The 13523-nt window shown below is 38.6% G+C and overlaps 1 protein-coding gene across 1 annotated transcript; it reads right to left on the bottom strand.

The window, feature by feature from the left end:
* Positions 1-2267: 2267 nt before the first annotated feature.
* LOC135225248 (uncharacterized) lies at positions 2268-11462 on the bottom strand. The gene is made up of 5 exons (XM_064264580.1): positions 11350-11462; positions 6398-6653; positions 5537-5657; positions 2872-3024; positions 2268-2651 (listed from the first exon to the last, which is right to left on the bottom strand). Exons 1-5 carry the CDS (start codon positions 11435-11437, stop codon positions 2268-2270), a joined length of 1002 nt encoding a protein of 333 aa, XP_064120650.1. The 5' UTR covers positions 11438-11462.
* Between the last annotated feature and the right edge of the window lie 2061 nt (positions 11463-13523).

The following is a 13523-nucleotide window of genomic DNA, read 5'->3' as shown; positions in this document are numbered from 1 at the left end:
TCACGTCTTTTGTTTTAGTTGGCTAGTTTAGATCAGCCGGCGTTTTGCCAGTACGGGCCTGTACTGTTTAGGGAAGTCGTTCAAAGAAAGAATAATATCCCTGGTTTGGATCTCTGGACTGTTCAAAGCAACAAAAATGACGTTTGCGAGAATATTAAAAATACCAAGAAAAAGAAAAGACTTTTTTGTAAAATTAAAAACCATACAGAAAAAAGCATATCAGTGAAATGCTAACAAACAAAACTAATATAAACGGAAACAACTCAATACTTATTAGAAGCGGAACTACAGTGTATATTCATAAAAGTGGAAATCAAGGAGAAAAGGGCTAAGGCAGTTCACAGAATTCTCAACCGCCCCAATTCTCAGATAAGGAACGGACCGAGGAGGCGACCAAAACAAAGATAAGAATCTCTCATTTTATTCAAGGGCCAAGGAAGATGACTGCGATTTTGGGTAAAGGTTTCCCAAGTCTAGAATAATATAAAAGTATTTTTTTAAACTTCTCTCTCTTCTTCTCCTCTTCTCTCTTCTCTCTCTCTCTCTCTCTCTCTCTCTCTCTCTCTCTTTGTATTGCGTTTTGAAGTTAGGTAACGAATACAGGAATTTATAATTAGAGAACTACACAAAACAGACAATACCACCATTTCCACCTGAATACACCCTTCAAAGAAATCAACAAAAACGCTCAAACCTCCATTCAATATTTTCGAATATACAGAAATTAAGACACTACCAAATCATCTCGCTAAACAATGCAACAATACTCTCCATACAAAGAACAACTGCTTCTCTCTTCATAACCATATCATTTACACCAGCTATTTTTATGAAAATTAACAGAGACAGGGAAATGATTATTGAGTCACAGTGGCGCCCTGGGGCTTTGTTGCTACCTGCCTGTTGTTGCTGTGGACGGAGTCTTCGACGCCATAGAGCAGCTATGGAGAAAACTAAGGGGAGAACTATGGAGAGTTGACGTATACTGCAAGCAATGGGGCAGAATTACTCAGGTCATTAGGTTCCTTAATAAGGATCATCTAGGGCGGCAATTCAGAACTTAATCATTAAAAGTAAAAGGAAAACATTTCGTTTAGCATATGATCTTCGAAAAATTAGTGAAAATATCGTCAAAAATGACAGAATAATGAGAGAGAGAGAGAGAGAGAGAGAGAGAGAGAGAGAGAGAGAGAGAGAGCAGCTGATCCGGGTTGGACAACAGCAAGTCTTAAAAGTGGAGCTTGTTAACCTTAGACGGTATTGTATACCTGTTTAAATAGGTTCTTTAAACAACACTCTTAACTGAAATGTCAGTCGTCATTCGGCACTTGGCCATTTCTGGAATACTAAAAGTGTAGCTTATTAACCGAAGACGATATTTTATATTGGTTTAAATTGATTCTGTAAACAATAACGAATTAAATCATCAATAAATCATCGTTCGGTATTTGACCGTTTACTGAAAGAAGTAATTTTTTCAAATTATAATCTATGTCGAATCATCAAGGCCTTCCAGTTCAAAGTATACCCTTGAAAAATACGTTGAAAAAATTTTACATATTTTAAAAGGGAGACATTTAAAATAATTTAGAGGCTTAAAAATGGTGGTAAATTACTTTTTTCTAGAAGTAGCACTGAAAGTTCTGATCGATATCTAAAGGAATAAATTACTGTTAGTAGGTTGCACATTGTTTATTAACCAATACTGTAAAGTGTGTAGGAGTTCATATAAAAGTCTCATGAAAATTATATCTTATGAGTCAAAATGCCATTGTTTACATCACAATATGAAGGAATGATTTCAGTTTTTGTGTTCGTTATCTTTGTAGCAATCTATTTTAATCTTCGATATAAGCTACAATGTTATACTTATCGACTAAGTACCCTTATGCTGCTGATACAATAATTACAATGAAGTATAAATAATTCTAAGGCTCTCCTCCATCAAACCCTTTTAGGACATCATCCAATGGCGTTAGAGGAATATTTGACACGCCATCATCTGCTTTATCAAGCTGTGATACTTCCAGTGTGTTCGGCCGGTCCCTTTGATCCTCTTGATACATGTATTTGTCAGCATTCGGGGGGTTTCCTACTTTTTGAAGTATCAGCGAATTTTCATCAACCGGCCCATTTATTTCGTACTTGCAGCGGGTGTGGGGCGTGGGTGAATTTAGCATCGGATGACTGTCCTTCGGAGGAGTACCAGTGTTGGTACTTGTCGTAGCTGGTGGCAAGTAAGCAGCGAAATCTTTCATCAACCCGGCCTATTTATTTCGTACTTGCCGGCGGGTGTGGGGCGTGGGTGAATTCAGCATCGGATGACTGTCCTTCGGAGGAGTACCGGTGTTGGTACTTGTCGTAGCTGGTGGCAAGTAAGCAGCGAACCTTTGAGGAAGTGAGCCTCTCGCAGTTTCCACGACGACCCGCCTGTTGTGTGGATTCAAGAAGAGGAAGATGAGAGGGTCAATTATCAGGTGCATGTGGAAAACCATGTGGACGATCGTCATGTTGGAACGCTCGGCTCTCGTGAAGTGAGCGATGGCATGGGGGGCGTCCAGCACAAGATCGATCAGGATGATCAGTTGTATTGTGAAGGTCACGTGGTCTGTTTGCCCTAAGGTCTTGGTTTTGAATTTCTGGTAGAGAATCTGGAAGAGACCAACACAGGTGTTATTTTCATTTGTTTCTGATTCTTCGCAGATGCAGATTGCTTATTCTGATATTCAGGAGGCCAATACCAGAACGAAGTTGAATTGAATCTGAGATAATCATATATCTACTCCAACTATAATTACACAGTCTCGAGATCAAATTATTACTTCCATAAAGCTCAGCCTATTCATTTTTCAAACGAAAGACATTACTTACTATAGCCATCAGTGAATAAGCTGTCAACGTTATCAGGAATGGGATCAGGAAATTGTAAGAATAAATCCTAAAAACAACCTTGGCAACAGTAGAATTTCCTTGCCCGAACTTAACGTAATGGTTCCCATCTTCGAATCTGGCCACAGTCATTGGCTGAGAGATATAAAGAGTGTTGTTCTCAGTAGCCAAAATTACTTTGGAGGTTAGAGGTTAGTATGTATAATTGTATGTATATTATATATATACATATATATATATATATATATATATATATATAAATATATATATATATTTTTTTTTTTTTTTTTGGGGTGGGGGGGGGGGTTTAAATATAATATATATACATATATATATATACATATACATATATATATATATAATATATATATATATATAATACTATATATATAGTATAATGTGTGTGTGTGTGTGTACAGGGTGTTTCGAAATTAGAGAGCCCCCCCCCCCCTCTTTACAGTATAAACTAAAATTGATATGGACAAAAACAAAAGTAACTCAGAACAGGTATATATTTAAGTTTCTCTCTGAGCATTTAGTATTTTGTGTGGCCTCCTTCTCCCTGTGCCACGGCCTGCATTCTTGAGGGGTATGATTTCAGCAAATCTCAAAAAAGCTGAGACTCAAACTCCATTTTCCGAGCACTTCGGTCACCTCTCTTCGCAGGTTGTCGAGGCTTGGTATACCATCATAGTTCACTGTGTACGCTTCAACACGATCCTTTAAGATACTGCCAATGTTTTCACACACATTAAGGTCAGGGGAGCTACCTGGAAATTCACTTGACGAGAAAAAATTTATACCATAGTTTCGAAGCAACTCCTGTGTCTGAAGATCCTTGAAACATGGTGCCTTATCATGCAAAAATGTGACTTCTTCAACAGATAACACATTTTCAGGATCTTTGAGGAAAGAAAATACTCCACCATTAAGCACAGTTTCTCTGAAGTATTCGCCATTCTATGACTGTCCTTTTTCTGTGATGATTCACATTAACTGTTTGGCTGTGAAACACAGAAAAATTCCCAAACATTTAGGAAATTTTACAACTTGGCGATAGCGCACTTCATTGCTGTTGCCATCCAACTTTGCAGCCCAAATGATGTCATTTTTATGATTTGGCTTCCTGACTGTGTAAATGAAGAATTCATGTGATGCGGCAACATGGCGAAAATCAGCTTCATCCCAATCTTAAAGAAATGAACCACAAAACCATACACGGCCTTCTCTCTATTGCTGAGTAATGTTGGGCTTGCTTATAACATGAAATGGCTTGATACCAGATTTTTTCAACTCACGATATACAGTACTATAACTTCTCTTCTTTCTCCTTTTTGTTTCTAGTTGAAGCACCAATTTACATAAAGACTTTCTTGGTATACCCACTGCCTCAGCTATGATGTCTTTTGAATCCTGAGAAAGGACTTCAGGCCTTCCAAGATTCTCACTCTTTTCACGATGACAGTCATATGGATTTTTGTTCCAGTTTCTTTTAACAAAGGATTCATCTCTTTTAATTCATTTAACTATCCATGAACGTGAAATGAAGGATGCACCAGCATCCCTGGCCTCTCTGAAGGTTATAGCCCGGATTCGGTCAGTCTATCTGATTTCCTCCTAGTTGTTAGCCATGGCTATATCTAACTCCGTCACTCAGTCTGAAAATACAAGAAATGAAAAATGAAAAATAGCTTCATAGAAACTTTAGATAATGTACTTGGAGATAGGCTATAGCAGAAAACTTCATAACTTTCCATTTGTTCCATGGAGGGGGGCTCTAATTTCAAAACACCCAGTATATATATACACATATACATACATGCATACATACATACATAATACATATATATAATAATATATAATTATATATATATATATAGTATATATATATATATTATATATAATATTAATATATATATAGGTTTATATATATATGTTTTGTACGATATTCTCCTAATTCATCTTTGGGTGAGTGGGTTGCGTACTGGCCTATGAATTAGGCAGCCCGAGTTCGCTCCCAGCTCTGATAATGAGAAATCAGAAGAATTTATTTCTGGTGATTAGAAATTCATTTCTTGATATAATGTGGTTCGGATCCCACAGTAAGCTGTAGGTCCCGTTACTAAGTAAAAAATTGGTTCCTAGGAACGTAAAAATATCTAATCATTCGAGCCAGCCCTAGGAGAGCTATTAATCAGCTTACTGATCTGGTTAAACTAAGATATACTTAAATTTTAACCATTTTCTCTTCAGAGGTGACATTGTGTTCAGGCCCTTTATCATGAATTTAAGTGATGAGGTTGCAAGGCTGAGCCTTAACCCTTAAAGTCTCGTGGGTGTTCAAGGGACTTCTGCGCTGATGACATTTGGCTTTTCTTGATCTTTCCAAATGAGGGTTGTTAATATTGAATTCTATTTTGTCAAGTGTAACCATAGAAAGTTAGTTATACACGTTTCATCATCTATGTTCCTATTTCGTTTAGTCTAGTTCTGGATTTTTCTTTGTTTTTAAATATTCCTATCCGTTATAAATATGACAAAGGCTATTAGTGCAAAGCAAGTGAAGATAATCCTCACTATGTCCCATATACAATATAATCGATTTCAAGGTACAAGCACAAAAGACGAAAATAACAGAAATGCTTACCTGTGTAAATCCTATGAGATAGGGAATAGAAATGTAAATAAAGACTATGACCTCCAACACTGCAACCACCTTCACCTGAGTCATCCGTTTATAGAGCTGAGGAAACTTGACTGCAATAAACCTGTAAGAATATGACTGTTACGATACTTTTAACTAACTTTTTACATCTCCAAAACGATTACAGTTTACATCAGCGAGAGAGAGAGAGAGAGAGGTAATTAGACCGTAGAAACTGGCGTCATGCTGAGAGTCAAAGATATATAAACGTGGATAATTTCGGCACCATTAATCAGCGCAGTCATTTGTCATGAAAAGCTGCACAACCACTGTATCCCCTCGCCCTATCACAAATGGGAACGAGGGTACTCTGATTTTTTGTGTACAGTTATTAGAACATTTTATCATATTATCAGTTGCATGGCACCTAAAGAGACCTAAAACACACACACACACACACACACACACACAAACACAGAAGTAGTCTCTAATATCGGATAATCAGAGGTCATAGTGGGTTGCACAACACCACGTAACAAAGTTAATCATTTGCTTCTAGCAGTATAATAGGCTATGGAAATTTATAACATTATTAAATTGAGACTATAAGGCCACAAAATAAGATACAAAGCGACAAAACACTTATTTTGTAAGCAAAACTATACAAAAATCAATAATCACAGAGGTTTGGTATGTTAGTATACAATACCAGAAAATTTCAAGACCTCATTATCACACAATGTAACCATGCTACGTAACATCATGAGAGAGAGAGAGAGAGAGAGAGAGAGAGAGAGAGAGAGAGAGAGAGAGAGAGAGAGAGCGGAATTCTTTTACATAGCAACCACCTAGGTGTACACTTACCTGTAAATGGCCACGCTGCTTATATTCATCCTCTCCAACTGCAGAATGAACCCGGACGCGAAAAGGAAAAAGATGGTCGTAGAGTCTTCGATCTTTTCACCGAGACAGTGGAAGTCAAGGTAGTTAATCCATCCTTTGCCCGGGAGGATCACCGTAGCTGACAGGAACAGCAGGATGAAGACCAGAGCAAGCTGGAGTTTTATGGCGCAGCAAGTTCTGTGGCATTTCCATAGACACCATAGGCTCAGCGCGTTAACTGAATTAACAGAAAAGTGGAACATGACTGTGAATGATAATAATTTACAAGCTTGCGTTGTATCCCACCTGAACACATACAGCCACAAACAGAAGAAAATGCACACACAGACAAATATATATATGTGTGTGGGTGAGTGTATGTGCTGATAAACAGATATATATTCTATTGCGATTGTTACTGCAATACTGACATTGATAACGGCATGACAATTAAATTATACCTAAAAAATTTCGTTGGCTTCAGAAGGAAGCTTCAAAATCAGATGGCAGGAAAGAGTGAAAAATAGCTGTAAGTTGACGAGATAATACTGACTGGGACATTGGCATGCCCGTTGCCCAGACCCACAGTTCAGAATAGTATGTGATAGTGTCAAATGGGCATCTGTGGACCTTGAGTAGAATAGTGCAAAACAGTGTCAGCTGGACATCTGTGGGCCTAGAGTAGAATAGTTCATGATAGTGTCAGTTAGGCATCTGTGGGCTTAGAGTAGAATAGTGCATCATTGTGTCAGCTGGGCATCTGTGGGCCTGGAGTAGAATAGTGCATGATAGTGTCACCTCGGCATCTGTGGGCCTAGAGTAGAATAACGCAAAACAGTGTCAGTTGGGTATTTATGGGCCTAGAGTAGAATAGTGCATGCTAGTGTCACCTCGGCATCTGTGGGCCTAGAGCAGAATGGTTCATGATAGTGTCAGCTGGGTATCTGTGAGCCTAGAGTAGAATAGTGCAAGACAGTGTTAGCTGGGCATCTGTGGGCCTAGAGCAGAATGGTGCATGATAGTGTCAGCTGGGTATCTGTGGGCCTAGAGCAGAATGGTGCATGATAGTGTCAGCAGTGCATCTGTGGGCCTAGAGCAGAATGGTGCATGATAGTGTCAGCTGGGTATCTGTGGGCCTAGAGTAGAATGGTGCATGATAGTGTCAGCTATGCATCTGTGGGCCTAAAGCAGAATGGTGCATGATAGTGTCAGCTGGGTATCTGTGGGCCTAGAGTAGAATAGAGCAAGACAGTGTTAGCTGGGCATCTGTGGGCTTAGAGTAGAATGGTGCATGATATTTTCAGCTGGGTATCTGTGGGCCTAGAGTAGAATGGTGCATGATAGTGTCAGCTATGCATCTGTGGGCCTAGAGGAGAATGGTGCATGATAGTGTCAGCTGGGTATCTGTGAGCCTTGAGTAGAATCATGAAAAACAGTGTCAGCTGGGCATTTATGGGCCCAAAGTATAATGGTGCATGATAGTGCCAGTTGGGCATCTGTGGGCCTAGAGTAGAATAGTGCAAGACAGTGTCAGCTGGGCACCTGTGGGTCTAGAGCAGAATGGTGCATGATAGTGTCAGCTGGGTATCTGTGGGCCTAGAGTAGAACAGAACAAGACAGTGTCATCTGGGCATATGTGGGCCTAGAGTAGAATGGTGCATGATAGTTCCAGTTGGGCATCAGTGGGCCTACAGTAGGATAGTGTACGTCATTATCAACTAGGCATCTGTGAGCACCTAGAAAAATACCCAGATCTTACTGGACTAGAAGTATGAGACATTAGACAGACTGGAAATGAGTAGACACACGAGAAAGCGTAAGTAAAGGAAAGAAGTGAAATGAAATGAAACAATGATTCTGAAGATAATTGGATTTCATCTGCTATGCTAAAATTTCGTTAAACTCTTGTTATTATTATTGTTTTTAATTTTTTTTGCTCTATCACAGTCCTTCACTTCGACTGGGTGGTATTTATAGTGTGGGGTTCTGGGTTGCATCGTGGCTCCTTAGGAGTCCATCACTTTTCTTACTATGTGCGCCGTTTCTAGGATCAGACTCTTCTGCATGAATCCTGAAGCTACTTCAGCATCTAGTTTTTCCAGATTCCTTTTCAGGGATCATGGGATCGTGCCTAGTGTGCCTAGTGTGCCTATGATTATGGGTACAATTTCCACTGGCATATCCCATATCCTTCTTATATCTATTTTCAGATCTTGATACTATCCATTTTTTTTGTTTTTTCCCTCTCTTTCTCTTCAACTCTGGTGTCCCATGGTATTGCGACATCAATGAGTGACACTTTCTTCTTGACTTTGTCAATCAACGTCACGTCTGGTCTGTTTGCACGTATTACCCTATCTGTTCTGATACCATAGTCCCAGAGGATCTTTGCCTGATCGTTTTCTATCACTCCCTCAGGTTGGTGCACGTACCACTTATTACTGCCAGGTAGCTGATGTTTCTTGCACAGGCTCCAGTGGAGGACTTTTGCCACTGAATCATGCCTCTTTTTGTATTGGTTCTGTGCAAGTGCCGGGTATTCGCTTGCTATGTGGTTTATGGTTTCATTTTTCATATGGCACTTCCTACATATGGGAGAGATGTTATTTCCGTCTATCGTTCTTTGAACATATCTGGTTCTTAGGGCCTGATCTTGTGCCACTGTTATCATTCCTTCAGTTTCCTTCTTTAGCTCTTCCCTCTGTAGCCATTGCCATGTGTCATCGCTGGCTAGTTCTTTAGTCTGTCTCATGTATTGTCCGAGCATTGGTTTGTTGTGCCAGTCCTCTGTTCTGTTTGTCATTCTCCTATCTCTGTATATTTCTGGGTCTTCGTCTACTTTTATTAGATCCTATTCTTTCCCATGAAACTCCTTTAGCCCATTTCGTCTTCACTGGTTTTCAGATATTGCCCAGTGCTCTGTTCTCGATGTTGACACAGTCCTACTATACTTAGTAGTCTCCCTCCTTCCTTTCGTGTTATGTATAGTCTGTCCGTATTTGCTCTTGGGTGTAGTGCTTTGTGTATTGTCATATGTTTTCCTGGTTTTCTGATCTTACTCTGCGGCATTCTGCCTTCGTCCATTCCACTATTCCTGCGCTGTATCTGATTACCTGGCAACTGCCTCCATGTGTTTATTGGCTTTTATATAATTACCCGGCGTTTAGAGATTTTGACTTGAGTATCGCCTTGAGTCTCTGCATATATTCTTTCCTGATTGTGTCCTTCATCTCTTGGTGTTTTATATCCCCTCCTTCCATTATTCCTAGGTATTTGTATCCAGTCTATCTAGTGTTTGATGTTGCTCCCATCTGGTAGCTTTATCCCTTCAGTTCTGTTACTTTGCCTTTTTGTATTGTTGACAAAGGCGCATTTTTCTATTCCAAACTCCATCCTGATGTCCCCAGATACAATCCTTACAGTCTGGATTAGGGTATCTATTTCCTTGAGTGCTCTTACCATACAGCTTGATGTCGTCCATGAACATGAGATGGTTTAATTCTGTTGCCTCTTTTCTTGAGTTGGTACCCGGCATCCATCTTCTGTAGTACTTTTGTCTTGGGAATCATGGCTACTACGAAGAGTAGTGGGGACAGTGAGTCGCCCTGGAAGATCCCTCTCCTGATATTAAACCTCTGCTAGTCTTATTCCAGAGCTTGTAAGTATATTGTATTCCAGTTGCGCATTGTATTTTTGAGGAAGCTAATGGTGTTTTCCTCTACCCCATATATTTTCAGGCATTCTGTTAGCCATGTGTGTGGTATCATTATTATTATTATTATTATTATTATTATTATTATTATTATTATTACTGCTAGTTTTATTAAAAATAATGGCTATTTAAGCTGCGTTTATTTTGTATAGAAGTTTCTCTATTATTCTTATTACTTACTTTTCTTCTGTACATAATTGACAAAAGATACTAAATGACTCATTCTGGATTCCTCTTGCTCAAGAACATCCAGAATGAGCTTTTTAGTGTCTTTTGTCAAATAGACTTAGGTCCAATTTGTACTGCACTTTGTGTGACATATTCAATTTGACAAATACCACGTTTTTCACAAGAATCCCCCATTTGGCGTTTCAACAGTCAACTTGAGTACAGATGAAAACAATAAGAAGAATAGATAAACTTTTATACGAAATAAACGCGGCTGAAATAGCCATTATTTTCAATAAAACCTGTGTTAATGAAGGTCTTCTTCCAACATATTATTATTATTAATTACTATGATTATTATTATTATTATTATTATTATTATTATTATTATTATTATTATTATTAATTAATAAGTGTGTCATGGCAAATAACTATTTTGGAGATTGAGCCAGAGGTAGAGAGCAAAATGTGAGCGAAGTAGCAATATATATACCTATAAACATCCATTTTAATAAATAAATTTATACCCATTGACACACTATGAATTTTTAGTATGAAATGCTTAAATATTGAAAGTGGTAAATGCTGCACTGCATAAACCTATCAGATAGTTCTAGTTTAGAAGTGCTACTGCAAACATCTTGCTGAATACCGAAAAAATAACAAGCTCAACATTATATTCGACATTCTTGACACGGGATGCAAAATAATTATTATTGTATAAGCTAAGCGCCTTACCGAACCCCATCCATTATTGTTGCATGAAGTTCCTAACCGACTAATAAATGGAGACGCTTTTGTTTCAGCTCAATCGTAATCGTTTTACCTCGCTTTAATTACGAATGTTACTTATTAAAATGCTTTACGAAATACTATTAAGGGCACAGAGCTAGATATGATCAATATGCACGAAGCGGTTACATAGAATTTAAAATCTAACTTCGATGGCAGATTGGAGGATGGAAACAATACACTCTCTCCTGATGAAGCATTCGGCATCAATTGAGATATAACGAGACAGTGATCTCTTACTAACAATAATTACAACACCTACCTATGGCCCCGAAGATTTGGAGGAAGACGATCTGAACTGTCGTTGCGATTATAAATCCCCGAAAACCGGGCTCCCCACATATTCCCATCGCGACCACAGGCGCCTTGGACGAAAGCCACTTAAATACACACTGCACACGCTTGGCGAATAGAGCAGGTTCTTCGGCCTTCCGGTGAAGATAAGTACTATAAAAATGTTGAGACTTTCCTACAATTAGCGGCGTTGACACGTTTCCCGTATTGACAAAGGAGACATTTAATCCTAATCCAAAAAGGTACATTTTCAGGATTAACCTCTTCGAGGTTAAGGTTAATCCCATGTATATGCATGTCTACGTTAACGTATCTATTATGGAAGGTATACACACACGTATACACACACACACACATATTTATATATATATATATATATATATATATATTATATATATATATATATATATATATATATATATGAATAACTTGATCACGAAATATCTAAAACATGATGTTATGTATAAATAAAAGGTAGAGCCATGGAGGAAAATGAAGAAATGAGAACTGCCGAGATCTTTCCTTCGTGGCATTACTTATATATACATACATATACTACATACATACATAACATATATAAATGATAATATATATATATAGTATATATATAGATATATATATATATATATATATAATATATATATATATATATGTGTGTGTATACCTTCTATATATATATAATATATAGATATATATAGATGATATATACTATATAGGATATATATATATATATAGATATAATATATATATAATATATATATATATATATATGTTTTTACGTATGAGCCCGGCCTTTGAGAGAGGCTTGATACGTAAACAGAAATAATTGAGGGATTTCAAGATGAAATTACGTAACTTACCGTAAACTGATTTATAGAGAATAATTAATCTAGAGGAATAGGTCGCCAGAAACTCAGCTAGTTACTTTACAGCTATTTATTTACAAAAGGCTCATACTGGCCTGGAGAAAAGTAAATGCAGCGTCCACACGTTGGGACTTATAATCTCTCACAAATGGATAATAGCTGGCTCAAAATGGATTCGTGAAGCTGGTTTCATAAACTTGGGTAATGCAACACTTGCGGGCAGAGAGATTAAACAAGATAAAAGAAAGAAGGATTTATTGCCCAATTTCAATTGCTTAGTTCTCTAACACTGGGGAGAAGGAACTTTAATGTTTCACTGAGGTATGCAATGACTTCATTTGTCTGGGACGATTACACAAGGGGAAGCATGCGGCCATGAGGCAGTGAGAGGGAACAAAAGGATGAGTTCCTTTTGGTTTGGAAATTGAATTGGGAAAATGAGGATCAAATAGATAATAGGAGGTAAGGGACTGGCAATATGCTGTTTCACAAGACGTACCTGGATGTCGTGTTCAGTGGATCTTTGTAGAAAAACGTGGCCTGGCTTTGTCACAGGTCGTGGTGTCTTGGCGCGCCACTAGCGCCATGGATAGGCCTAAATGGAAGGCAGGTGGTCGGACATCCGTCCGAGGTCAACGTCTGGAGACGAGTGGGGCTGAATCCAGGTGTTTTCCATGGGTGTTGGGAGTCAGCTTAACCCCCCCACGAGCAGGGCAAATCCTGGAAACAGAACATACAGCCAGCAGAGGGTTCACAGGAAAAAGAGCTTAAGATATAGGTCTAAGAGGTGCCAGTCTGCCTACATCCTTCCCTTTTGAGATACGTCCCTAAAGCTGACAAAAGACTATTTTCCCCCAACTTGGGAACTCCCTACCTCTGGCTGGCGGGGTTTTGTTTTCCGCGTTTACTAAAAATCAGCTGATATTTGGAGGAAATGGCTGCCGTTTTCCAAATCAAACTAATTAATTAATTTCTGGGTAGACGAAACGATCTATAAACGTCACAGCTCCCCCTGTTAAGAAGGCATTCACTCCCTTTCGGGCGTGAAGGTCTTGGCTTAAATAAGTTGATCGTCTCGACTACCCAGTTCTCCTACTCTAGCTTGAAGTTTTTAGAGCGGCGATACAGCTAACTACAGTGGCCTACCTAACTTATAGGCGGAGATGCTAAGTGTACTAACTTAATGTAGTAATGTAGTCTAGCCTAAGTAATAACTACGGGTTGTCTGTGACGACAGTCTACTCTACCCCTAGATAAGGTTACTTGAAAATTCTAC

This window comes from Macrobrachium nipponense, chromosome 13 (genome assembly GCF_015104395.2).
Source record: "Macrobrachium nipponense isolate FS-2020 chromosome 13, ASM1510439v2, whole genome shotgun sequence".
Lineage (NCBI taxonomy): Eukaryota > Metazoa > Arthropoda > Malacostraca > Decapoda > Palaemonidae > Macrobrachium > Macrobrachium nipponense.
Note: the sequence above shows the minus strand (reverse complement) of the source record. Positions and strands in the feature narration are given on the sequence as shown.

Bases quoted from the DNA above. Each gene is read 5' to 3' on its own strand.
- LOC135225248 (XM_064264580.1), bottom strand. From the start codon at position 11,437: ATGGGAATATGTGGGGAGCCCGGTTTTCGGGGATTTATAATCGCAACG. The intron at 6,654-11,349 runs GTAGGTGTTGTA...CTGTTAATTCAG, and splicing joins CCAAATCTTCGGGGCCATAG to TTAACGCGCTGAGCCTATGG. The intron at 2,652-2,871 runs GTAAGTAATGTC...GGTCTCTTCCAG, and splicing joins CTTATTCACTGATGGCTATA to ATTCTCTACCAGAAATTCAA.